Source organism: Balaenoptera borealis (assembly GCF_965194805.1).
Source record: "Balaenoptera borealis genome assembly, chromosome: 13".
Classification (NCBI taxonomy): domain Eukaryota; kingdom Metazoa; phylum Chordata; class Mammalia; order Artiodactyla; family Balaenopteridae; genus Balaenoptera; species Balaenoptera borealis.
In genome coordinates, this window is record NC_138870.1 from 60,398,815 (window position 1) to 60,426,810 (window position 27,996).

Consider the following 27,996-nt stretch of genomic DNA (forward strand, 5'->3'; position numbering starts at 1 on the left):
TTAGTGTCATGCCTATTATTTCTAAAATATGCACATAAACATTTCTGTGGAAATCCATCCCCTAATTGACCCCCTAAAATACTTCTGTAGAAGTCCGCCTCCTTAAACTGAAGCAAACTGTAAGCAAAATAAAGATATGTAAAGCCTAAAAGAGGAATTATCATTTTCATTTTATGGCTCAAATTATATCTAAACATACATCATAGTTTATTTGCACTGTTTTGTTTTTTTTTTTTTAATTATTTATTTATTTATTTATGGCTGTGTTGGGTCTTCGTTTCTGTGCGAGGGCTTTCTCCAGTTGCGGCGAGTGGGGGCCACTCTTCATCGCGGTGCGTGGGCCTCTCACTGTTGCGGCCTTTCTTGTTGCGGAGCACAGGCTCCAGACGCGCAGGCTCAGTAATTGTGGCTCACGGGCCTAGTTGCTCCGCGGCATGTGGGATCTTCCCAGACCAGGGCTCGAACCCGTGTCCCCTGCATTGGCAGGCAGATTCTCAACCACTGAGCCACCAGGGAAGCCCTGCACTGTTTTAAATACTGGTTATACAATCTACACCAGATATATGAAGGGCTATAAAAATGTTCTGTCTACCCTGACAATAATTTGAGGCTCACACAAAGATTTATTTGTAGATATGCTTACCAAAGCATTATTTTAATAGCAAAGAAATAAGATATGATTTTTTCTTATTAATTTTTTCTAAGTATTAAAATATTATTTAGTACTTTAATTTAAAAAACACTTTTAACATTCACTAAGAGACACTGAGCAAACTAGAATGAACCAGATGGAAATGGTTCCTGTCCTCAAGTCTACCAGGAAAAAAAAAATTCCATTTGTTTATTCCTGCCTCACTGCTCCCTACCGTCTTCCTAATGCCTTTTCAGAATAAGTTGAATCTAAAACAACATACCAGTCTTCAAATTGCTGCCTAGGCTTTTAAAATCTGTGCTCCAAAAGTTTAAAAAAATAAGAACTTTGGGTTCAGTGCCAAGAAAGCAGATACGTGCCTTTCTCTCAGATGAATTTTCAGTTTAATTCTTTAGCTAGTATTTCAGACCTTGTTATGTCTAAATCCTCCATTCTCATGAATTTCTATTTTCACTCTCTTAACCACCAAATCTTTACATATTGCCCTTACTTTGGCTTGGTCATTTAGCAATCTCCCTGTCATCTTTTAAGTGTTAGCTCTGATGCTCTCTCTCTTTCTGTGACACTTTTCCTTAACGTACCAAAGTGACATAAGTGCTTCTCTCCTTGAGTCCTGTTTTATACATAACTTGGATAAAGTCATCATCTCATTATAATGTTATTGTCTACACATCTGTCTTCATTTTCTGTGTTCCTTCAAGGCAGTGTGTGTTTGTGTGTATGTTTTTTTCTTTTTGGGACTCAGGGGTCTGACATGTATATATTAGCCATTCTAATATTAGCACATTTCTCTTTAGATTTCACAAAATCTAAATCACTCCTTTGGCTTAGATTCAAAGTAACTGTACATAGAACCCACTGATATTTTCCTAGCATCAGTAAGTGCTTTTTGCCATTGGGATGATTTGTACAATTGGTATTATGTATCAAATGTCTATCCCAGAAAATGTTTATGTCAAAGAACACTTAAACATAAATAGGTATTTATATTGTGAAATTTAAAGATTATTACTCCAACGATGAACTTTCAGTCTGTTGCTCTGATTACAATAACAATTCTCAAACTGTAATGTTGTCTGAGGGAAAGTAATCTGTGGTAAAACAATTAACTCTGTTGGAAAGATTTAACAAAAGTGTTCAAAGTTTCTTAACTTCTCAGAGCCTTTAGTGCACTCTCACAGTCCTATGAGGAAACAAAATTTCTGAACCTTAAATTTGATCAGAGGTATTTTGGAGGGGAGGTGGTGGTGGAGGGTAGCATACCTACTAACGTCTTGAGGAATATAGTTTAGAAAATGCTTAACCATAAAATTCTCTGTTGCTAGAAAATGGCTTTTAAAGCAAGTAGAAAAAGACTTTGTTGAAATGTTTTCAGATTAAGTCTCTAAACATTATCAGATTGTAAAATCATTGTTTCTTTTTAAAGAATATTTTAACTACGTTAATTCCCCCAAATTGTTTCAGCCTTAAGCTAGAATAACTTGTTTTATGAAGAACAACAGCAATAATTGGACACTGGGAAAAACTGGAAGAGAAATATTCACTTGAAGAGTCAGTCACCAACACTGTTATTATTTAATATGCAATTTTAGCTACATATTCATGAGAGAGAAAATCATCCCTGACATTCAGGAACTAGCCAGACAAAGCTAGCCTTCATTGTTGTTAGAAGATGGCCTGCACAGGCCATGGTTTCCTATTAGACATAAAAATCTCATAGAACACCAAAATCAGGCAAGATAACCCTGTAACTGTACTAAAGTAAAGGGGGGGAAAAAAGCAATACCAGTTCATAATTTTGTCTAAGCAAAGACAAAAACAAGGTGACTATGCAAACCACAAAAATATTAGGTTTTATTAATAATAACTATGCCTAATTGTCTAGTATCACTAATATTGGCCAGTCAGCTTTCTAAGGTAATCCAATTATTTGCCTGTGCTGAACAAACCCAGACAAAACTTAAGTGGGCACATAATTTCTGCATAAAGACTACATATGCATATACTAAGAGAAGTCCACTACTACTTAGTCCTACTTCACAAATTTGGTTCTCAGGTAATTAATCGGATGCCTTACCAAAGGAAAGGGCTTTAAATAGTCTTGGCATATAATACAGTGTGAGTTTTCAAAAAGTAATTACTCTTAGCCAGTTAAAACACATTTGGGTACTATGAAAGTGAGTTGCTTCCTCTTTTTACACTGTCAGCAATTAACTGAAAAAGTGCAGAATATAATATAATTATCAATTAGTTACTGTTAACCCAGCAAACAAAACTTAATTTCAATTAAAACGTGAAATCAGCCACAAGATTCAGATGTTTAAGATGACAAGCCGTTCTGCTTTCTAAGTGAATTCACTGAATGCACAGACTTTAAATAGGAGAGGTGCGGAAACAATTTCCACAATGTTCCACATAATAATTACTTGAGAATTCAGCAGTAGGAACTATGTCGAGCTATCTTTACATCTCCAGCGGCTAACAGTGTCCAGCACCTTACAGGTGCTGTTTTTAAGTTATCTTCTCAGTCATAAAATTCCCTTTCTACAGCCCAATATATCCCCCACCCCTAAAAAGTCCATAATATTGTATGCCATGAACTGTTCACAGATGAAAAAGCATTCGAATCTGATGCTTGACATGGTCTACTGGGTCTAAGTTCACTTTGTTTCATTCCTCTATTCTGTTACTGCCTTGGTGGTGGTTTCACTTTTCAGCGTTTGGGTATGTCCTCAAACACAAAACTTTTATAGGTGTTCCAAGGGTGCAGACTCTAAGGAGCATCACAAACGTACAGGGCCCTGCCGACGGCAGTCCTCATTTGGTCCTCTAGCCCTTGGAGCCGCCCTTTAAACGCTCACGTGAGCGAGGCGACGCCCACGGGTGGCCGCGGCGCAGGCGCGCAGGAGGCGAGCCACGGGACGCTGACAAGCGGCGAGGAGCGAGCTGAGCTCTAGGGACCTCGGCCCTGGCCGCCTGGACCCGGACTCTAGGGCTGCGCCGGCAGCCGTCGAGAGTGACCGCACTCCGTCACTCGGGGCTCGCCGCCGGGACACTCCAAATTACGGCCCCGCGCCTCACCTCTCTGCACCGCCGAGCCCCAGCGTCGGCGTGTGGGCGGGCGGTGGGGGCGGAGCTCGCCCTCCCGGGCCGCTGATTGGCTGTCTCCGCTTCCCTTTCACCTTCCCGGCTGCAAAGTTCAGGTGTGAAAGGACCGCGGTCTGCGAGCCCGCTGCTGTCTGAGAGGTTGCGGTTTGCTCTCCCAGGGAGGCCTTAACCTCGCCCAGCCTTCTGCGGCAGCGCCCCACCAGCCCAGTTTCCAGAAATAGTTTGGGTTTATATTATTTTCTCGCACGGTGGAAGATGTTGGCATTTATGTTCGCCTCTACACGAATGTTTTGCTGGCAACTTAAATGACTATTTTTCTCAGAAACGCGAGATATTTTCTCCCCCAGGTGTTCATACTGTTATTTTTCATGACAAATCTTGACCACAATACATACAAAAAATACATAGAGATGATAACTAATATAGTTATATTGAGTCTGATCATTTGCATATCTTTTGCTTTCTGGATTATGTCTATGACTGCAAGCACCTATTATGGTGAGTATGAATGTTCTAAATTGTCTTTCTATAAACTAATCGGTGAAATTTAGGAGGTACCATTGTGAAAGCCAAAACTCATATCCTCTGAATGGTTATAAACTGTTGTGTTTACTTAATTTCCACGGCCTGATTTGCATTTACTAACATGGAAATATGCAGTGCCTTGAACGTTTTAAAGCTTTTAGTAAATGCTGCTTGTCATAATACTAGTTATACCGGTTCCAAAATATGTCTTATATTTCATATAATTATTACATCTAGCTTGGTGAAAAATAAGTGAGGTTAAACATAATTTTGCAAAGCAATTGCAGTGATGCTTTTAATAAGAATATTAGTAAGGTAGTTTATCAGTTTCATGTGTCCTGTAAAAAGTAAAAAGTAAAAATAAATGATGATACAATGTTTACATTTGGAGATTTGGAAGATTTGTCTGCTGTTTGGTCACTGCAAAAGAACAGACTTGTTTTTTTTTTTTTTTTTTAATTTTTACACTTCATTTATTTATTTATTTATTTTTGGCTGTGTTGGGTCTTAGTTTCTGTGCGTGGGCTTTCTCAGGTTGCGGCGAGTGGGGGCCACTCCTCATCGCAGTGCGCGGGCCTCTCACCGTCGCGGGCTCTCTTGTTGCGGAGCACAGGCTCCAAACGCACAGGCTCAGTACTTGTGGCTCACGGGCCCAGCCGCTCCGCAGCATGTGGGATCCTCCCAGACCAGGGCTCGAACCCGTGTCCCCTGCATTGGCAGGCAGATTCTCAACCACTGCGCCACCAGGGAAGCCCAAACAGACTTGTTTTAAAGGCTGAAGCCAATTTGCATAAATACGAGGTACTCTGAACTCAAATCTTTAAGATTTTGAAACTGCCTTAGAGCATAAGTATGCCTTTGTACAAACTTCCTTGGTACCCCTTTATAAAAACAGAATACCGTTCAGTTCAAAGGAAAAGTGAAAAACAGAGTGAGAAAGTGAACTCTTATAAATTGTTTTATCGTAAATGATTACCTTTTTAGACCTTAGTCCTTTTGCAAAGAAACGTGAATTATCGAGTGCGTGTTCTCCAAGGTACACGTGCTTTCAGGGCTGTTCATTCATAGTGATTCCCAGTAGGGGATGAGGGCTCGGGGAGGAGAGGTATGTGAGAAGATTTTCCTTAATGCCAGTATTAACTATGACTTGAACTACATAGAATAAATCAGGATTTGTAAATTGCAGTGACCCCTTGGGGCCAGGCACCTGATGCAGATAAGTGAAGCTGTCCAAGGCTTTACTTTGCATATTAAACACATGGGAACAGTTTACACTTCTAGAAATAGGATTTTCCCAATTTTTTTTTTTTTAACATTTCACCCTCTTTTTTTTTTTTTAAGTTTAGCTCAATCTTTTTTTTTTTTTTTATACTGCAGGTTCTTATTAGGCATCAATTTTATACACATCAGTGTATACATGTCAATCCCAATCGCCCAATTCAGCACACCACCATCCCCACCCCACCGCGGTTTTCCCCCCTTGGTGTCCATATGTCCATTCTCTACATCTGTGTCTCAACTTCTGCCCTGCAAACCGGCTCATCTGTACCATTTTTCTAGGTTCCACATACATGCATTAATATACGATATTTGTTTTTCTCTTTCTGACTTACTTCACTCTGTATGACAGTCTCTAGATCCATCCACGTCTCAACAAATGACTCAATTTCGTTCCTTTTTATGGCTGAGTAATATTTCATTGTATATATGTACCACATCTTCTTTATCCATTCGTCTGTTGATGGGCATTTAGGTTGCTTCCATGACCTGGCTATTGTAAATAGTGCTGCAATGAACATTCGGGTGCATGTGTCTTTTTGAATTACGGTTTTCTCTGGGTATATGCCCAGTAGTGGGATTGCTGGGTCATATGGTAATTCTATTTTTAGTTTTTTAAGGAACCTCCATATTGTTCTCCATAGTGGCTGTATCAATTTACATTCCCACCAACAGTGCAAGAGGGTTCCCTTTTCACCACACCCTCTCCAGCATTTGTTGTTTGTAGATTTTCTGATGATGCCCATTCTAACAGGAGTGAGGTGATACCTCATTGTAGTTTTGATTTGCATTTCTCTAATAATTAGTGATGTTGAGCATCTTTTCATGTGCTTCATGGCCGTCTGTATGTCTTCTTTGGAGAAATGTCTATTTAGGTCTTCTGCCCATTTTTGGATTGGGGTGTTTGTTTCTTTAATATTGAGCTGAATGAGCTGTTTATATATTTTGGAGATTAATCCTTTGTCCGTTGATTTGTTTGCAAATATTTTCTCCCATTCTGAGGGTTGTCTTTTCATCTTGTTTATGGTTTCCTTTGTTGTGCAAAAGCTTTGAAGTTTCATTAGGTCCCATTTGTTTATTTTTGTTTTTATTTCCATTACTCTAGGAGGTGGATCAAAAAAGATCTTGCTGTGATTTATGTCAAAGAGTGTTCTTCCTATGTCTTCCTCTAAGAGTTTTATAGTGTCCAGTCTTATATTTAGGTCTCTAATCCATTTTGAGTTTATTTTTGTATATGGTGTTAGGGAGTATTCTAATTTCATTCTTTTACATGTAGCTATCCAGTTTTCCCAGCACCACTTATTGAAGAGACTGTCTTTTCTCCATTGTATATCTTTGCCTCCTTTGTCATAGATTAGTTGACCATAGGTGCGTGGGTTTATCTCTGGCCTTTCTATCTTGTTCCATTGATCTATGTTTCTGTTTTGGTGTCAGTACCATATTGTCTTGATTACTGTAGCTTTGTAGTATAGTCTGAAGTCAGGGAGTCTGATTCCTCCAGCTCCATTCTTTTGCCTCAAGACTGCTTTGGCTATTCGGGGTCTTTTGTGTCTCCATACAAATTTTAAGATGATTTGTTCTAGCTCCATAAAAAATGCCATTGGTAATTTGATAGGGATTGCATTGAATCTGTAGATTGCTTTGGGTAGTATACTCATTTTCACAATGTTGATTCTTCCAATCCAAGAACATGGCATATCTCTCCATCTGTTGGTATCATCTTTAATTTCTTTCATCAGTGTCTTATAGTTTTCTGCATACAGGTCTTTTGTCTCCCTAGGTAGGTTTATTCCTAGGTATTTTATTCTTTTTGTTGCAATGGTAAATGGGAGTGTTTCCATAATTGCTCTTTCAGATTTTTCATCATTAGTGTATAGGAATGCAAGAGATTTCTGTGCATTAATTTTGTATCCTGCAACTTTACCATATTCATTAATTAGCTCTAGCAGTTTTCTGGTGGCAGTTTTAGGATTCTCTATGTATAGTATCATGTCATCCACAAACAGTGACAGTTTTACTTCTTCTTTTCCAATTTGTATTCCTTTTATTTCTTTTTCTTCTCTGATTGCCGTGGCTAGGACTTCCAGAACTATGTTGAATAATAGTGGTGAGAGCGGACATCCTTGTCTCATTCCTGATCTTAGAGGAAATGCTTTCAGTTTTTCACCATTGAGAATGATGTTTGCTGTGGGTTTGTCCTATATGGCCTTTATTATGTTGAGGTAGGTTCCCTCTATGCCCACTTTCTGGAGAGTTTTTATCAGAAATGGGTGTTGAATTTTGTCAAAAGCTTTTTCTGCATCTATTGAGATGATCATATGGTTTTTATTCTTCGATTTGTTAATATGGTGTATCACATTGATTGATTTGCGTATATTGAAGAATCCTTGCATCCCTGGGATAAATCCCACTTGATCGTGGTGTATGATCCTTTTAATGTGTTGTTGGATTCTGTTTGCTAGTATTTTGGTTGAAGATTTTTGCATCTATATTCATCAGTGATATTGGTCTGTAATTTTCTTTTTTTGTAGTGTCTTTGTCTGGTTTTCGTATCAGGGTGATGGTGGCCTCATAGAATGAGTTTGGGAGTGTTCCTTCCTCTGCAATTTTTTGGAAGAGTTTGAGAAGGATAGGTGTTAGCTCTTCTCTAAATGTTTGATAGAATTCACCTGTGAAGCCATCTGGTCCTGGACTTTTGTTTGTTGGAAGATTTTTAATCACAGTTTCAATTTCATTACTTGTGATTGGTCTGTTCATATTTTCTGTTTCTTCCTGGTTCAGTCTTGGAAGGTTATACCTTTCTAAAAATGTGTCCATTTCTTCCAGGTTGTCCATTTTATTGGCATAAAGTTGCTTGTAGTAGTCTCTTAGGATGCTTTGTATTTCTGCGGTGTCTGTTGTAACTTCTCCTTTTTCATTTCTGATTTTATTGATTTGAGTCCTCTCCCTCTTTTTCTTGATGAGTCTAGCTAATGGCTTATCAATTTTGTTTATCTTCTCAAAGAACCAACTTTTAGTTTTATTGATCTTTGCTATTGTTTTCTTTGTTTCTATTTCATTTATTTCTGCTCTGATCTTTATGATTTCTTTCCTTCTGCTAACTTTGGGTTTTGTTTGTTCTTCTTTCTCTAGTTTCTTTAGGTGTAAGGTTAGATTGTTTACTTCAGATTTTTCTTGTTTCTTGAGGTAGGCTTGTATAGCTATAAACTTCCCTCTTAGAACTGCTTTCGCTGCATCCCATAGGTTTTGGGTCGTCGTGTTTTCATTGCCATTTGTCTCTAGGTATTTTTTTATTTCCTCTTTGATTTCTTCAGTGATCTCTTGGTTATTTAGTAACGTATTGTTTAGCCTCCACGTGTTTGTCTTTTTTACGTTTTTTTCCCTGTAATTCATTTCTAATCTCATAGCGTTGTGGTCAGAAAAGATGCTTGATATGATTTCAATTTTCTTAAATTTACTGAGGCTTGATTTGTGACCCAAGATGTGATCTATCCTGGAGAATGTTCCGTGCGCACTTGAGAAGAACGTGTAATCTGCTGTTTTTGGATGGAATATCCTATATATATCAATTAAATCTATCTGGTCTATTGTGTCATTTAAAGCTTCTGTTTCCTTATTTATTTTCATTTTGGATGATCTGTCCATTGGTGTAAGTGAGGTGTTAAAGTCCCCCACTATGACTGTGTTACTGTCAATTTCCTCTTTTATAGCTGTTAGCAGTTGCCTTATGTATTGAGGTGCTCCTATGTTGGGTGCATATATATTTATAATTGTTATATCTTCTTCTTGGATTGATCCCTGGATCATTATGTAGTGTCCTTCCTTGTCTCTTGTAACATTCTTTATTTTAAAGTCTATTTTATCTGATATGAGTATAGCTACTCCAGCTTTCTTTTGATTTCCATTTGCATGGAATATCTTTTTCCATCCCCTCACTTTCAGTCTGTATGTGTCCCTAGGTCTAAAGTGGGTCTCTTGTAGACAGCATATATATGGGTCTTGTTTTTGTATCCATTCAGCCAGTCTATGTCTTTTGGTTGGGGCATTTAATCCATTCACGTTTAAGGTAATTATCGATATGTATGTTCCTATGACCATTTTCTTAATTGTTTTGGGTTTGTTTTTGTAGGTCCTTTTCTTCTCTTGTGTTTCCCACTTAGAGAAGTTCCTTTAGCATTTGTTGTAGAGCTGGTTTGGTGGTGCTGAATTCTCTTAGCTTTTGCTTGTCTGTAAAGCTTTTGATTTCTCCATCAAATCTAAATGAGATCCTTGCCGGGTAGAGTAATCTTGGTTGTAGGTTCTTCCCTTTCATCACTTTAAGTATATCATGCCACTCCCTTCTGGCTTGCAGAGTTTCTGCTGAGAAATCAGCTGTTAACCTTATGGGAGTTCCCTTGTATGTTATTTGTCGTTCTTCCCTTGCTGCTTTCAATAATTTTTCTTTGTCTTTAATTTTTGCCACTTTGATTACTATGTGTCTCGGCGTGTTTCTCCTTGAGTTTATCCTGTATGGGACTTTCTGCGCTTCCTGGACTTGGGTGGCTATTTCCTTTCCCATGTTAGGGAAGTTTTCGACTATAATCTCTTCAAATATTTTCTCTGGTCCTTTCTCTCTCTCTTCACCTTCTGGGACCCCTATAATGCGAATGTTGTTGCGTTTAATGTTGTCCCAGAGGTCTCTTAGGCTGTCTTCATTTCTTTTCATTCTTTTTTTAGTCTGTTCCGCAGCAGTGAATTCCACCATTTTGTCTTCCAGGTCACTTATCCGTTCTTCTGCCTCAGTTATTCTGCTATTGATTCCTTCTAGTGTAGTTTTCATTTCAGTTATTGTATTGGTCATCTCTGTTTGTTTGTTCTTTAATTCTTCTAGGTCTTTGTTAATCATTTCTTGCATCTTCTCAATCTTTGCCTCCATTCTTATTCCGAGGTCCTGGATCATCTTCACTATCATCATTCTGAATTCTTTTTCTGGAAGGTTGCGTATCTCCACTTCATTTAGTTGTTTTTCTGGGGTTTTTTCTTGTTCCTTCATCTGGTACATAGCCCTCTGCCTTTTCATCTTGTCTATCTTTCTGTAACTGTGGTTTTTGGTCCACAGGCTACAGGATTGTAGTTTTTCTTGCTTCTGCTGTCTGCCCTCTGGTGGTTGAGGCTATCTAAGAGGCTTGATGGGAGGCTCCGGTGGTGGGTAGAGCTGACTGTTGCTGTGGCGGTCAGAGCTCAGTAAAACTTTAATCCACTTGACTGTTGATGGGTGGGGCTGGGTTCCCTCCCTGTTGGTTGTTTTGCCTGAGGCAACCCAACACTGGAGCCTACCTGGGCTCTTTGGTGGGGTTAATGGCAGACTCTGGGAGGGCTTACGCCAAGGAGCACTTCCCAGAACCTCCGCTGCCAGAGTCCTTGTCCCCACAGTGAAACAGAGCCACCCCCCGCCTCTGCAGGAGACCCCCCAACACCAGCAGGTAGGTCTGGTTCAGCCTCCCCCAGGGTCACTGCTCCTTCCCCTGGGTCCCTATGCGCACACTACTTTGTGTGTGCCCTCCAAGAGTGGGGTCTCAGTTTCCCCCAGTCCTGTCGAAGTCCTGCAATCAATTCCCACTAGGCTTCAAAGTCTGATTCTCTAGGAATTCCTCCTCCCATTTCTGGACCCCCAGGTTGGGAAGCCTGACGTGGGGCTCAGAACCTTCACTCCAGTGGGTGGACTTCTGTGGTATAAGTGTTCGCCAGTCTGTGAGTCACCCACCCAGCAGTTATGGGATTAGATTTTACTCTGATTGCGCTCCTCCTACCGTCTCACTGTGGCTTCTCCTCTGTCCTTGGACTTGGGGTATCCTCCTTGGTGAAGTCCAGGGTCTTCCTGTCAATGATTGTCCAGCAGCCAGTTGTGATTCTGGTGCTCTCGCAAGAGGGAGTGAGAGCACGTCCTTCTACTCCGCCATCTTGGTTAATCCTCGCATCAAGTTTTTGAAAACTATTACAGCACCTGCTCCAGTGGGAGGGAGCTGTGAAGGAGGAAAGGTTTCCACACACTAGGAAGGCCCTTCGCGGGCGGAGACTGCGTATAGCAGAGGGGGGAAGCTTCAGAGCTGCGGAGGAGAGTGCAGCCACAGGGGTGCGGAGGGCAAAGCGGAGAGATTCCCGCACAGAGGAGGGGTGCCGAGCAGCACTCTAGCTCAATGGAATGGAATAGTAGCCTCGGGAAAAAAATGAACAATGCCGTTTACAGGACTACAGATGAGCCTTGGCTAGTCCGTATCTTTTCCAGGCGCCACTCCCCTTCACCTGCTGGTGGACGCTTTGGCCAGCTGACAATGCAGATATTTTCAAACTTTAAGGTGAATAAAAATCATCTGGAGGGCGTAGACCAGCAGCAGCCATGGGTAGACGGCGGGCTCGGCCACCACGGGCGACTCCAGCCTCAGCTTCTCCCCCACGTTTTCGCGCGCGGTCCCCGCACCAGGCTAGTCTGGCGGTTAGGGGAGGGGCGGGGCACCGCCGGCGGGGGCGGGACAGGCGGGCGGGCGGGAGGCTGAGGGGAGGGAGCCTGGCCTGGGCCTCAGCCGGCGCCGCCGCCGCCGCCGCCGCCGCCGCCGCCGCCGCCGCCGCCGCCGCCGCCGCCGCCGCCGCCACCGCCTCCGCAGCCGGCCTGCTCCCGTCCGGCCCCCCGGCTCCCTCTTTGTGGTCACAGGCCCGGGGCCTCCAGCGCTGCTGCCAACTGGGGCCGGCGTGAGGCGAGCACAATGAGCCGGGGCCGGGCTGAACCACTCACTCGCGGCGAGCGCCTCCCGCCCCGTCCATTTCACCCTCTTTGTCTTGCATTTTCCAGTTTTTGATAGAAACCTGGGCACAAGCAATAGTTCACACTTTTCTTTACTATAATCACTCAGCCTTGGTGTTTAGGAGTCTGTCAGGAATGGTGGGGACTTTAAATGGGAAAGCCATGACCTGTCTAAAGGAGATGGCTTCTCTTCACCTGTAGTCAATTCTGCCACGTGGGCCTGAACTTCCAGTTTTTAAAACAGAAAACAAGAATCTGAATTTTTATATGAAATTTCCTAATCTTTAAATATTGATTCAAATTGAAAAAAATTATGCTAGCTAAACAAAACATCTGTGAGCTGGTTGCAACCTTTGGAAAAATCAGTTACTAACCTTTGAGTCCTGAGGTGTGTAGCCTGTGGGAGTGTTACCTCTTTAAAAAAAATCTCTGTGAAAGGTAGAGAGAGGAATAATTGGATCCTGTTAAGAAAGATGTTTGTTCTATACAGTTCTTGAGAATGAATACATGCCTCCTTTCCAAAAAAATAAAGAACCAGAGCTTCATTTCAAATCTCCAAATATGTATCAAATACCCATTATTATAAATAGTTGTAAATGGTTCTCTAAACTTGGACAGGACTTATTTGGTCATTCCCCACTAGGATTGTCTCTCTGAAAATATATAATTCTCAACATAAATATTTTACTTTGGTGGCTTTATCTCAGTTTCTCTACTTACCACAGTATTTTAATCCAGAATGCAGTTATCAAAGCTTGCAGCCAAGGCTAATCTGTGCAGGCTTCGTACAATTTATGCTCTATGTTTATAATTTTTCAGGTAACTTACAGCCTATTTCTCCTTGGCGTTGGCTGTTTTCTGTTGTTGTTCCTGTTTTGATCGTCTCTAATGGCTTTAAAAAGAAAAGTCTAAATCATACTGGGGCTTTAGGAGGTATGTTTTTCTTTTGAATGTTTAACCATGTAGTAAGTGCTTGCTTATATAATTTAAACTCATTTTTCTAAATTCTGAATATATGAGCCTATAAATCACAATGTTACATATTTTAGACAATGATAAAGTTATGCATTACTCAACTTTACTATTCTGTCAAAATTTCAGATACTAACATACCCTTTTAGTGTGATGTACAAATTGAACCTTGTAATTGATAACAACTAGATTAGTAGGATAGACTTTTGAGGACCTTGGTTATTCTGCTCCTGAGTTGGATTAAATTTTCTGCTAGCAGTAACATTGGAACATTTTTCCTCGAGGTAAAATAGAGGAGCCATTGAGAAGAATAGCACTTGGAAATTGCTATTAGTATCCTCAGGCAGAGTAGTCTCAACTGAGTATTCTTGATTCATTCTTCAGAATAGAGATGGGGACAGGCCATTTATTTATTCTTCTAGCAAATATTTGTTGATCAATTACTGTGTGCCACTCTTCTAGAAACTGGGGATATAGCTGATTTCAGATTTTATGGAACTTTTATTCTTTAGTACAGATAGATAATAAACAAATAAAATACATAAAACTTTTAATATAATGATAAAGTTAATGAGAAAAAAATTAAAGATAATAAAGTGTGTATATTGGGGAATGTGGGGCATTCTTCTGTGGATAGGGTCTGGATTAACCTTTCTTCTAAAGAGGTAGTTTTGAACTGGGACCTGAAGAAGTCAGAAATGAGAAGATCTGAGAGAAGCATGTTCCGCTGACAGAACAAGTAGAAAGGCCCTGACATGTTCAAGCCTGGCTTGTTCAGGAGTGAGAATAAGGCTCATTTGACTGGAAAATAGGAAGAAAAGGAAAAGTAGAGTAAGATAAGGTTGAAGAAATAGGTAAGGACCAGATGATACGGGGCTTATCAGGACATAGTAAAGATTTTATCCCAAACTAGAATTCCCCCCTGCCTCGAACCAGGGGGTTGATGGGATCTGATCTGACTTTGGGATTTTCATATCCTACCAGTGTTATAAGCCCCAAGACATGAGGATTTTCCCCCCACCAAATACTTCCTGTAGGCTGAGATCACTACAGGATAAGGCTTATTTAGAACTGGCAGGTCTTGAAGCCGCCTACTCAGCCTTCAAAATGCTGATGATCATTAGCCCTAATGCACCGTAGAGACACCCTGTCCCCTCTGTGTTCACATACAGCAGATGTTTCATAAAGTTTTATAAACTAGAGCAGGCCTTCACGGAGGCAAGATAACCTGATAGGTAAAAGAACAAGCACTAGAATCAGGCAGGATGAGTTTGAGTAATAGTTCTGGCTTTGGAAAAGTCACGTAACCTCTCTGTACCTCAGTTTTCTCTTCAGAGAAATGGGTTTTTAATATCTAACCTAGAAATTAACGCAACATTGTAAATCAACTATACTTCAATTTTTAAAAACTTCAAAAAATAAATAAATGCTTCCTGTGCATAAAAAAAAAAAAATCTAACCTAGAGAAGGACAAACCATGAAAGTAATAAAGCTAAATTTCATGGCATTTCATTTGCAATGGTACCTTTCAAGGTTCTAGGAAGAGCCCTAGCAATGTGCTCTCATGGTCTTCTTGTTTTGTAAATTTTACAGAGGTGAAAGATATTTTTGTGCTTTTTTTTAAAAGAGGGCCCCCAATTTATAAGCTTCAGGACCCACAAAAATCTTGATCCACCCCTGATTTCATTCTTGGGATTGCAGTAAGAATTAAATGAGATAATCAATGTAAAGTTTTTAGCTCAGAGCCTAGCACATAGCCAACATGTATAGGGTGCTTGTTATTATTAGGCACAGTTCTTCAGAATCATGCTCATTTTCGTTCTTCATAATTGAGATAACACTGTTCAAGTTCTGTTGAGAAATTGAGAAATCTGTTGTTAGCACTTTGAAAGTAATTGCTCATTTATAGCAAATAATTTGAGCAATCTCTGCTTGAATATAATAATACAGAGTTATGCTTTGCTAAAAATGTCCTTTCTCAGGTAGCCTTGCCTTGGTTTTCATCATTCTTGACCTGTGGGAAGAAGCGTCAAGTTCTTCTTGAAGTACTGTCTTCCTTTGGCTTCCATGCCGTATATGATCCTGTTTCTCCTCTTACTTTTCTGATCTCCACTTTTTTTCTTTCCTACCTCCATTTCCTTTTCTGCCTCCTAGCCCTTGGGCCTCTACTCCTCTCCTACCTGGCTTGATTTAGAATTAGAAGATATCGGGACTTCCCTGGCGGTCTAGTGGTTAAGACTTCGCCTTCTAGTGCGGGGGGAGCGGGTTGGATCCCTGGTTGGGGAGCTAAGATCCCACATGCCTTGTGGCCAAAAAACCAAAACATAAAACAGAAGCAATATTATAACAAATTCAATAAAGACTTTTAAAAAAAAAAGAATTAAAAGATATATATTTGAATTGTAGCATTGCCACCTGCTATCTTTGTGAACTTGGCCATGTCACGTAACTCCTCAGAGACTCACTTTCTTCATCTCCTGTGAAATAGGTCCTTATGGGCTTATTGGTGAGGCTCAAACAAGATAATGTGTGGGACAACATATCTTTTTAAACTATGAAGTATTATACAATAAACTCCCCAAAGACAGAGTGTATCATATGCTTCTGTGTCCCATGCTTTTTTGAATAGTGCTACACACTGTTATAATAGTGCTTAGGAAATATATGTAGATTGATTTTGAAACCACTACCCTTTTCCTAATCGTTGCATTCTGTGGAATTTTGGTATCTTTTTTGTTTGGAGCTTTTTTTTTTTTCCTTAAGGACAAAAAACTGTAATGTTGCTTCAAAGTATATCATAGTACTTGGGAATACTGTCCTGAAGTATGACTGCAAGTCACTTAAACTTTGTGTTATAATTTTCCCACCCATAAAATTAGAGGGAATAATATTATCTATAGCATTGACTTACCATGAGGAGTCATACATGTAAAAATGCTTAGCACAGGACCTGGCACTCATAAAATAATAACATGCATTTTATAAATGTTAGTATTGTTTTCCTTCCACAACTACTATCACAGTCATAGGAATTTTACTAAGGTTTGCCCTATCATGTCTTTAGTGTGCTTGGGATTGAGAAGAGTTTCAGAACTTCCTCAGGATCTGGGTATTGAGAGTCCTTCATGACACAGGAGCATATACCTCAGTGTTGAAGGAAGAGGGGAGGGGTTGAGGCAGTGCTTAGGGTGGACACTGAAGTGGAGGGCTCTTATCTCCTTGAAAGAAAGAATGCTTCTAGAATAAGGAGAGGATCACATGAGGGGTTATGTAAGAATGTACTTGTAAACTGTAAAGCACTGTGCAGGTGATTTGCTCCAAGAAAGTGTTGTCTAGTCTAGTTATTCAGTGTGTTCCTGTGAACATGTCTGTGTGGACAGTTTGTCATCAGTCTCTTGGCTTGACAAGTTTAAATTTAATTTCACTTGCCAAGACGCTTAGGCTTAATGGTTTCCCATTTTTTTTTTATTCATTCATTCATTCAACAAATATTTAGTAAGGGTCCCCTGTATGCCAGACATTGTTCTGGGCACTTAAGACTTAGTAATGAACAAAACAGATAAAAATCCCACTGTCAGAGGAGACAGATGATAAGTAAGGTGGATTTGAGACATTTAATCCCCAGAAGGAGATGCCGTAAGCGTAATGGAAGTGCACAGCCAATGAGGTGTTGTCAGGAAGGGCCAGTGGTTTTGCTCTGTGTGGTCTCACAAGGATGGCCTTACCTCTTTGGTTATCATAATTGGGGTCTGGCGTTCAGTCTTTTGAAATAGAAACCTCATTCTATCAGGTACCCAGAGTTGATTAGAGCCAAGAAAACTGGTTTATGTTGCCATTGTTATAAGAGACTAATATATGAGCCAGAATGCTACTTCATTAATCTGATAAAATGTAGAACTACTGGGCCAACTGGAATACAAACATCAGTGTTCAGACATGTCCAATTCTTGCAGTCAGACCACTTGAGAAGTCAGATTGTAATGAGGAGGTTGCTTTGGCGGAGTACAGAGTCTGAGAAACAGTCAGTAATGCAAATCCACAGGTCAAACAGTCCTGTCTCTTGTATAGTATTTAAGTCTGCCAACCTCTGGTTCTCTTGGCCTTCATATTCTGTATTTTGGGCTAACCAGCCTTCTTCTGATTCCCATAGTCTTTCTCTAGGCAAATTACTTATGATATAATTGATTAAGTTTGAGTTTATTAAGTTATAAAATTCCAGTCCTACCTTTCCCTTTCCTGTCTCCCAGATATTATTCCCAGGTCCCCTTGGTTGGAATTTTGGGTAACTCTACTCCCACTATCAGAGACATTTGTAGACAATGTTGGTTTTACTTCCCTAGATGGCATCTGCCAGTTATAGAATTTACCTGTTTTAAGCTCAGAAGGCAGCTATATTTCTTGAGTCTTCACAGTCTTTGGGAGCATCCTATTGTTATGCAAATTAAGTCCTTAGCACGGACAATTAAAGATGATAGAGGTGGGTTGAAGAGGTGGAAAAGACACCAACTGGAGTTAGCAGTTACTAATCTAAAAGTTGTCATAACTGGGAGATGCAAAAAGTTCTAAGATATTTTTTAGACTACATAAAAGAAATCATTCCTTCAAAGCACATTAACTTCAGTTTATTTCCTCATTCTGAACCTGTCATCAACTTGAACACTGATCACTTCGTGTGATATTTTGAGGTGTTTGAAGTAAAAAGGATGTAGATGCCTTTTGGTAGCATATCAGTGTAGGTTTTTTTAGGGCCATCTCACTTTGGGTGTGCTTAAGACTGTGGAACAAATTGTTAACAGTGACGGTCCATGGAGAAGGGATGGGAGTGGCGGTGGTGAGGGAGAGAGGCACTTTGACTTCTGTATGTTTTGGCTTTCCCCTCCAATACCCATGTAGTAATTTTGTAATATATTTTAAAACAGTTGAAAAAACTTAAAGGTTGGGTAACATAATAATATTCATCCTTATTATTATAATAATAACACATAATTACAATAATAATGATGTTCTTATTGAGGTTTTGCCACTGTAACTGCCATTATTGCCAATGATATTAGTTAACATTTATTACGGGCCCCTTACGTGCTGGGTTTATAATAAGCATATTATAAAAATTATCTCATTTAACTTTTCACATCAAGCCAGTGAGGTGGGAATTATTCTTCTTCTTGATACACCAATAAGAAATTGAGGCTTAAAGTTAGGTAACATCTAGTCATGCAGAAGTAAGTGGAAGAGTCAAGATTTTAACTCGAGACTGTTCAACTCCAGAGCTGAAACACTTTATTTTACTTTATACAGCATTATAGTGATTTCTTGCACTCTCAGTAAAAAAGTACTAAACATAAGTAAAATGCCAATAACTGAGTATCTCTGGATGGATCAATCAGTCAGGATGGAGCTAACCAATAGAAAATTTCCTATTGCTACAGAAATAGGAACCTGGTCCCTTGTTCTATTATTTAATACTTATTTATTAAATACATGGTAACTTATTTAATAATTATTTAATATCTATTCTGTTACTTAGTAGAACTTTGCTTACTGTGTTATTTAATAAAAATCTTCATATAGCAAAACTCAATCTATTTATCTTAAGAGTTACAGAGAGCAGAAATTGTCAACCATGAACCCCGTGGTTGCCACTCTTGGGTGCCACTGATCTGAGTACTCAGTGGCAGACTAGCACATTCTCTCCCTGAAAGAAGGAAGATAAAATTGTCAAAAGTGTGCTTGAAAGTTCCAAATCACATATAGAGAATGCTACCTTTTGTGTAAGGAAGACGGAAAAATAAGAAAACATGCATATATCTGCTTATCTTCATAAAAGAAAACACAGGAATGATAAACTGGAGAACAATGGTGTTGAATACATACAAAGAATGGAAAGAGAGCAAAATATAGAGGGAGGGGCAGAAGGGACATGGGAGGAAGTGACACCTCTCTAAATATACCTTTTTGTATACGTGTGACTTCTAAAAGCATGTTTAAGAATATCAGTGAAGTTGGGAAGGGGGAGATCTAAAACTGAAAGCAAACTAAAACAGATGAACCCAACTGTATTTTAAATGAATACTGTAAGCACACTGAAGGGAGAAAAAGAAAAAGAGTAACTTATGGACCCAATATTTAACTATATTCTTTATTCCTTCAGTCTGGGGTTACAGGAAGGGGAGGATTACAAAGAAATCTTAAACTATTTTTAGTAGGTTTGTTTTTGTTGTAGTATGGGTGAAGCAATTCTAAAACAGTTTTTTAGATGTAATAGAGGATTGAGTAGATGAGTGAAATTGTCATTGTTGTTTGAGGCCAGAGTTCTAACTAAGGAAAAAGGCGTACAAATATGGAATGGGGAAAAGCAAGAGAGAACCTGTGGAGATAGATTGGAATTGGAGTTACTGGTGTGATCTTGTGATTTCCAAAATATTTATGTGTATGTGTATATACATGTATATGTGCCCATATATAAGAATGCATATATATGCATGTGTGTATATTTGTATGTGTGTGTATTCACTTGCTTTGTCCACAAAAAGCAAATATACCCCAGTAGCAATGAACACACCATGAGCCTAGATTTTGACCTCTACTCTCCATTCCCCACTGTAATGAACCAGAGCTCCTCAGAGAAATGGCTGCTTCCAGGGCTGGGGCAAGGTAGGTCTAAGATGAGCCTCGAGCATTTTGTTATGCCCAAAAGAAAAGAAATGCTAAAAAAAAAAAAAAGAGGGAGAGAGGGAGATCATGTGACATGAATACTGTATTGAGCTTGTCTATTTTGTCTGGTATTAGTATACCCACCGCTGCTCTCTTTTGGTCACTTATTTGCATGGATTATCTTTTTCAATCCTTTTACTTTCAAACTATTTGTGTCTTTGGATTTAAAGTGAGTCTCTTGTAGACAGCATATAGTTGGACCACGTATTTTTATCCATTTTGCCAATCTCCGTCTTTTGATTGGATCATTTAACCCATTTACATTTAAAATAATTACTAATAAGGAGAGACTTACTTCTGTCATGTTGGAATTTGTTTTCTATATGCCTCTCTCTCTCAGATTTACTCTTGGTTGCTCTATTTATTGAATTTTCCTTGTAAAGTAGAAAAAAATCTCAGGCTATTGGGGAAAATGTAAAAAATAGAAACTTGAAAGACCCTATACTGTTTGGTAATATCTTAGTTGGTAAAAATATAAATGTATGGGAAATGAACATTTCCAGTTATAATATGAAAATAACTGAAAAAAATCATTCTTTTTTTCACAGCATTCATGTATGGACTAAGTGTAATTTTGTGTATATATGTGTTTCTTTCAGGGCTCGTGGTTGGATTTATCCTAACCATTGCAAATTTCAGCTTTTTCACCTCTTTGCTGATGTTTTTTCTTTCTTCCTCAAGACTCACTAAATGGAAGGGAGAAACAAAGAAACGTCTAGATTCAGAATACAAGGAAGGTAGAATGAATTATGTTTAATGTTACTTAAAATAGTAACCTTTATTTCATCTTAACATATCATAAGCTTTTAATCAGAACATGTTTAGACTATTGAAACATAAATTTTATATGAGAATTGCTTTAGTAGTAGCCTGATACAGTTTATTATTACTCTACCACAATAGCAAATAACAGCAGAATTTTAGAACTACTGAAGTCTATCATTAATTATTCTAAAACAATATAGAAGGTGGGCAAAGTTACCATCCCACTTTTAGTCATTTTTGAAATTTTAGTCATTTTTCTTTTCTTAAGTTTTGAAATGTAAGTCCCTATAAATGCATGATTTTCCTCCTGAGGAGAAAACCTTTTTTTGTCCTTTTCATTCCCTTGTTTGTTCCTAGGTGGGCAGAGGAATTGGATTCAGGTATTCTGTAATGGAGCTGTGCCCACAGAGCTGGCCCTGCTATACATGATAGAAAATGGCCCTGGGGAAATCCCAATAGATTTTTCCAAGCAGCACACTGCTTCTTGGATGTGTTTGTCTCTCTTGGCTGCACTGGCCAGCTCTGCTGGAGACACATGGGCTTCAGAAATTGGCACCGTTCTGAGTAAAAGCCCACCGAGGCTGATAACAACCTGGGAGAAAGTTCCAGTAGGTGAGTCTTTATTTAAGTTTCTTTAAAAAACAAAACTGAACAAAAAGCCTCTTGATTTATTGTTTCTTATTTAAAAGCCTTTTAAGAATTTCAGTGTGTCTTCTTAATTGGAAAATCATTATAGGCTATTAAATCGGTGATAATAAATAATATTTGCAGGAAGTGTTAGTAATTCCTAGATAAACAATATAGAAACATAGAGATTGGCCCACAGGCTTATCAGTGGGAAAGGAAAAGGATGGAAATGTTACAGTATTTCTTGGGGGCCTGTTATGTGGTTAGTGCTTCAATGTATATCTCATTTCCCCATTACCATTATCAACTACTACTACTACTAGTACTGCTACTAGTACTTTATCATTGTCTCCTCCTTCCTCTCATTTTCCTTCTTTTTTTCCCCTTCATCATTATCGTCATCATCATAACAGTTAACATATTTGAGTACCTACTATGCGCAAAGCAGTGTTCTAACTGCTCTCCATGGATTACTGTTTACTCTTAATAATCATGTGAATTGGTCCTTTTACTGTTTACATCTTACAAATGAGTAAACTAAGGCATAGAGAAGTTAGGTAACTTCACCACAGTAACCAGACTTGGAAATGACAGGACTAAGATTGAAACCGGGCAGTCTAGCTCTACTAAACTATTCCACATCACTGCTTAGAATGTCAGGAGTTACTGAGGAGAAAAGCCTGTTTTCTAAGTAGGATGGTCTTTGGATTGCATCAAAGTGAACCCTTTCTTTAAATCAGTCTTGATTAGATAGGTACCAAAATATTTTGCTTTTTTTTGACTTTATGTGTTTGCTGATTGTTAACCAGATGTTTTTATCCATGTTCTTCTTTAGGGACCAATGGAGGAGTTACGATGGTGGGCCTTGCCTCCAGTCTCCTTGGTGGGACCTTTGTGGGCATTGCATACTTCCTCACGCAGTTGGTTTTTGTTAATGATTTAGACATTTCTGCTCCTCAGTGGCCAATTATTGCATTTGGGGGTCTGGCTGGATTACTAGGATCAATTGTGGATTCATATTTAGGAGCTACCATGCAATTTAGTGGTAAGAACATTACCTTATTGTTGTAACTTATTGGTGTATTAAAGAAATGGGAACTCAGCCATGCACAGTGGTGGCTGCTACAAAGAAGATATGTTTTAGACAACACTCATGTTTATGGGCAAAAAATTCGAGGACTCTATTTTTGACTAATTGTATAACAAGTTATTTTAGTTTCTTTTCTGTGGAAAGTGTAGAGCATTACAACAAGGATTTTTAATGTAGGGTTGTTTTTTTCACCCATGCTGTTGATTGTTAAATGCAGTAGTTTGATCATGACACTGAATAAATGTGTCCTTAAAAAAAAAGGGGGGGGACTTCCCTGGTGGTCCAGTGGTAAAGAATCTGCCTTCCAGTGCAGGGGATGCAGGTTCAATCCCTGGTCAGGGAACTAAGATCCCACATGCCGCGGGGCAACTAAGCCCACGTGCCATGACTACTGAGCTCACACGCCTCAACTCGAGAGCCTGCGTGCCACAAACTACAGAGCCCTAGCGCCCTGGAGCCTGCACGCGACAACTAGAGAAGAGAAAACCCGCACGCTGCAGCTAGAGAGAAGCCCACGCACCACAACGAAGAGCCCGCGTGCTGCAACTAAGTCCCTACGCAGCCAAAAATAAATAAATAAATAAATCTTTAAAAAAAGAAAGAAATGGGGAAGAAATATGGAAAAGGAAAAAAAAGAGATGCGATAATAAAAACAATTGCCAAGACACAGGTTGTTGGGGGACCCAGAATGAAAGAGCACAAGTCTCCTCTACCATTTTGAATGTCTCATTCTTTTGTGTTGAATTGATTGAAAGAGAATTTCTCCTACAGAGCAATGAGTAGAAGCTTTGCAGGGAAGATAGGATAGTGCAGGAGACAGATGCTTTTGCTTATGGGACTTTACCTAATCCCACGGAAGCAGAATTTTGGAGTCAGATCATTATAATGCCCCTCCTTCCATTTATTTTCCAAGTCCATTTGAGAAATAATTATTCTAATAATCTGACTATACACATACGATGTACTTTTCTCCTGTGACATCATGTTTGCTATCCTCCCCACTGAGTTTTTAGTCCCACTCAAGATATATGGGAGAGTCAGTTTTCTCCAGAATTTTCTGTGCTTTGCATCTAAGGCTGTCCTGTCATGTCAGTGTACTGACATGTTCTGTTAGGTGTGTATTTGCTCCACCCTCTAACCAACCACATTTTCTCCTTTGATTCTTACAGTGAAGAGGCTAGCCGTCTGGAGAATGGTCCCCTGAATACAGTGCCCCCAGTTCTGTTCATGTCCCAAGATAATCGACTTGTCCTTCCACCCCCCTTTCCACCATCAGAACATTTGTTCTCTCAGGTTCCTTAGTCTTATCTAGATGCTGAGGAGGAAGCAATCTGATTTTAATTTATACTAAAGGGTTAGTAACCATATATGCACACGTGTGCGCGCGCACACACACACACACACACACACCCATTACACGTTTTTTTAAAGAGCCTAGGTTTTATTCTAAACTGGGCTCTAACTGGGAAGTTTCTGATCATATTGAGTGGGTTGGGGAAAAAAATGCGGGCTGGGGAGCAGATTAGATTCATCTCTGTGTGCCTTCTTTGTGTAAGCACCTTGCTACTCCTGGGTATCCATTGTAGAGGCTCCTATTCTCAGGAGTTTCACAGGTTGGTCTTAGGGGGGAGCCACTGAGAAGGCAAGCCCTGTCTGCCAGTTTCATGCCATCTCTGTTTTTCAGTTTCTCCCTTCTGCTTTGGAAAGAACTCCAGCATTGTTGAGAGAGCAGTATTGAGGTGTATTGAAACCCATTTATTCAAAGAGACCTTTTGTAATCATGGGTTCCGTATCACTCACCATATACATTATCCTCTAAAGTCATTTTACGAATGGCTGAGAATCTTTGAAAGATTATCTCCTTTGGAGGAGAAAGCTAATTTTTTTTTTTCCAAGTCATTTGGATTTTCCACCTCACTTGCTTCTTTTTCATTCCAGGTTTGGATGAAAGCACTGGCATGGTGGTCAGCAGCCCGGCGAATGAGGTGAAGTACATAGCAGGAAAACCCATTCTCGATAACAATGCTGTGAATCTGTTTTCTTCTGTCCTTGTCGCCCTCTTGCTCCCAACAGCAGCTGCTTGGGGTTTTTGGCCCAGACAGTGAATTTTATGTCATTTACAAAAGTTAAAACTTAGGTAAATTCAGCTAAATTTGCAATTCCAAGTTTCATCCCAAGAAGAGTAATTGTAATGACAAAGCAGAAATGCCAGCTTCTCCTCTGTTCCATTACAGTGGAACTCCACGTTTTTCCTCTCTCTAACTCCATTGTAACAACTAATATGTTTTTGGTGAAAGACAAGGCTCATAGAATTTATGCATATTTTTCTTCTGCTGAATGGAACTTGAGCAATGAAACTATAATGTCCCTATATATTGAACTGAAAGTTCCTGCATGGTAGATATAAATTTTGTTTTGTTTGTTTAAATCAGTAAAAGGACTAAAAGTGATAAAATTTTTAAATGGCTCAGTTGTGGCAGAGAAATGTCACCATGCCAATTATCCAAATGTTGTATCTGTTTTAAGTATTTAAACCGATGTGTGTGGAAGCCTGAATAAGTGTGGTATCCTGGACTTCTCCCCTTACTTGCCATTTATTATTGTAAAAAGTGCGGAGTTTGGTTCCTGGTGAGCTGCGAGGTCTACTCCACGTTTGTTCTTCCTTCCTCAGGGTTAGTGATGAAAAAAAAGTAAATATTGTTTTCATGTGACCATTAGAATGCATGAAAAAAATTTATTTTTAGGTAAAGGAAAAGAGATATATCTTATGTCTAAAAAATATGCACCTTACTATATGTTTTAGTTGGTCTCTGAGCAGAAATTATCTTGAATTTAATATTTTTAATGTATTTTCTAGCTTTCTTTGAAATTTGTCTAGGAATCTGATTTACATTGGCATCTTGACCAGTTAAAGAGTCACTGGAAAATTATTGCAATTATTTCATTTGCTGTCCTAGAATTCACTGGAAAATGCTATGATTTCCTATTATGTACCTTCTAAGTTGTGCTCTCCTTTACATAGAGCCTCAGCCAAAGTGAATTCTACTTTTCAGTTTTGTTCTTCACTTTGATGTACGTACTAAAGGGGTTTAACATAGTATGGATTATTGTGCTAAAGTATTTTGAAATATTTCACATGTGATTTCCATACCTTTCTTCCCCTTCCCCTTTTGCATTCATAGAAAAATTGAGGAGAGATTCCATGAATAAGCCACTATCAGAGTGGAGAAAGCTTTATTTTCTTTGTTGGTGACCCTGCTACAGTGATTATCTAGAAATGACTTGGTTCAGGAAGAATTTTTTAAAAAACAGTTGACACACTTAAGCCTTAAGCCAAGAAACTCAGTGGGTCTCAGCCATCTGCTTTGTGTATACATTGGCATCACCTGAGCATCTTTAAAAAAAATACTTGTGTCTGGACTTCACCCAAAGATTGTGTCTGGTCTGGGTTACAGCCTGGGTACTGGGACTTTTTAAAGCTCTGGCTGCCCGTTAGAGTCATGTAGGGAGTTTTTTAAAATACTGTTGTCAAGGCTCCTTTCTAGACCAAGTAAATCAGAGTGTCTGAAAGTGAGACCCATGCATGGGTCATTTTTAGAAAGCTCCCTCCCTGGGATAGTCTAATGTTTAAACAGGTTGAGAACTACTAAATAAGAATATCCTTACAAAAATGTCAAATTATTGTGTTGTCCACCTGAAACTAATGTTGTATGTCAATAAAAAAAGATAAAAAAGAAAAGAATATCCTATACCTAAAAGTCTCAAAAGAGTGGGAATTTTCATTTTTATGCAGACAACTATTAGCAGCAGTGCCGTGTGCTGTCTTTATGGATGGATAGCTTCTGGTAATTATACAGTCTTACAGCTACATCACTTACCAAATCATTCCTGTGGCAGTTTTTTGTGCAGCCTGTTTATTCCTACAGCTGTTCTAACATGCCTCTTTTCTCTTTTCCTGGAGATTCATCCTCATGACATACTTCGGGACAAAAATACTCATTGGAGCCATTTGGGGTTTGGTAGAATCACCACATCAGTAACAGTTTGGGGACATACTGCTTCACAATCCTTTGTTTGAAAATCTAGGGCTAGTTGTGTTTTGGAATCAAAATTTTTCAGATTTTAGAAAAGTGATAGGGTACATATAAAATATTTTACTTAAAAATCCCAAAAGAGTCTAGGATGGCACCCATTATCAAATACACTAATATTTCTGTGGTGAGTATATGAATACCACCAATAAGTGTGTTAACTAAAGACTATGAGAGCCTCAGATCAGGTCAGATCAGTTTTTGTCATAGAATTTAGGAAGAAACTTTCTGTTTTCAGAGCATTTTTGGATATGATAATTGTAGATTTTTTTAAATGAAGCACTTTAAAAAAAAACTTATATGTATCTTACTGAAACAGTAAACAGTTTGTGTAAAAAAACACTTTTCATGGAAAGAGCTCCATGTAGCCGTATGATAAAATAATATGTACTACTGCCTACCTAGGCAGCTTACAGGCATATATACTACTTCTTGCCATACTGTCACACAGTAGAAAAGAGCAAGGTGTATGTGGCTCAGGGCAGCTCCCGAAGGAGACCTGAAGACTTTAAGGAGTGTTATTTGAAGACTTGCCAAATGGAGCCAACAGAACAGTGAACTGCTACAACAGGTCATTCCATTCCTAGCTTTTCTCGTTCCTTGAGTTATCTATGCCTCAGCCTAGGGGCGTATGTCTCTTTCTTATTTCTAGCTGCTTTACATGTAGGATGCTGGCTTCAGAAATGCCAACCTCATCCCAATTAGGTATAGGCCTAGTACAGAGAAAAATCATGTGTGGTGACATATTGTAAACTTTGCCACATGCCTGCAATATGAACAGCTGCCTCATGTTTGCACAGTGGGTGACCTGGAGCCCCCATCATCTCATGTTCCTGATGCCATCGCAACGAGAAAAGACTGTACTTAGCTACCAAATCCCAGGTGGCTTGCACGTGGTTTAAACATGAAAACACAATTATGCAGCTTAACTATGGAGTACTGTTGCTATAACTCCAAGTGGAACATTTGGAAACTGAACTGAACATTTTTAAAATATGTAAGTGTTTAATATATGTTTGTTTGTTAAGTTGTTCGACGCTAATCAGTTCTCCCTTTAAGAATCACTGAAGGGCTTCCCTGGTGGCGCAGTGGTTGAGAATCTGCCTGCTAATGCAGGGGACACAGGTTCGAGCCCTGGTCTGGGAAGATCCCACATGCCACAGAGCAACTGGGCCCGTGAGCCACAATTACTGAGCCTGCGCGTCTGGAGCCTGTGCTCCGCAACAAGAGAGGCCGCGACAGTGAGAGGCCAGCGCACCGCGATGAAGAGTGGCCCCCGCTTGCCACAACTAGAGAAAGCCCTCGCACAGAAATGAAGACCCAACACAGCCATAAATAAATAAATTAAAAAAAAAAAAAAAAAGTGTCTTCTCTTGGGGAGACCATTTGTATTTAA

The 27,996-nt window shown here is 39.4% G+C and overlaps 1 protein-coding gene across 3 annotated transcripts; it reads left to right on the top strand.

The window, feature by feature from the left end:
- Window positions 1–3,521: 3,521 nt before the first annotated feature.
- Window positions 3,522–27,963, top strand: TMEM19 (transmembrane protein 19). 3 transcript variants are annotated; one of them, XR_014233564.1, is made up of 7 exons: window positions 3,522–4,258; window positions 13,161–13,274; window positions 20,627–20,764; window positions 21,150–21,404; window positions 22,255–22,464; window positions 24,448–26,354; window positions 26,471–27,963. XR_014233564.1 is itself a non-coding variant. In XM_082351716.1 (6 exons), the coding sequence occupies exons 1-6, from the start codon at window positions 4,066–4,068 to the stop codon at window positions 24,612–24,614; spliced, it is 1,077 nt and encodes a 358-aa protein (XP_082207842.1). In that variant the 5' UTR covers window positions 3,522–4,065; the 3' UTR covers window positions 24,615–27,963. The 3 variants fall into 3 exon arrangements, 2 of the variants coding, with proteins under 2 accessions (XP_082207842.1, XP_082207843.1); XM_082351716.1 differs by having other exon boundaries at window positions 24,448–27,963; XM_082351717.1 differs by lacking the exon at window positions 13,161–13,274 and having other exon boundaries at window positions 3,524–4,258; window positions 24,448–27,963.
- Window positions 27,964–27,996: the final 33 nt, after the last annotated feature.

Excerpts from the sequence above, each read along its gene's own strand:
- TMEM19 (XM_082351716.1), top strand. The coding sequence starts at position 4,066 with ATGACTATTTTTCTCAGAAACGCGAGATATTTTCTCCCCCAGGTGTTC. Across the intron at positions 4,259-13,160 it reads GACTGCAAGCACCTATTATG|GTAACTTACAGCCTATTTCT; the intron begins GTGAGTATGAAT and ends ATAATTTTTCAG. Across the intron at positions 13,275-20,626 it reads TCATACTGGGGCTTTAGGAG|GGCTCGTGGTTGGATTTATC; the intron begins GTATGTTTTTCT and ends TGTTTCTTTCAG.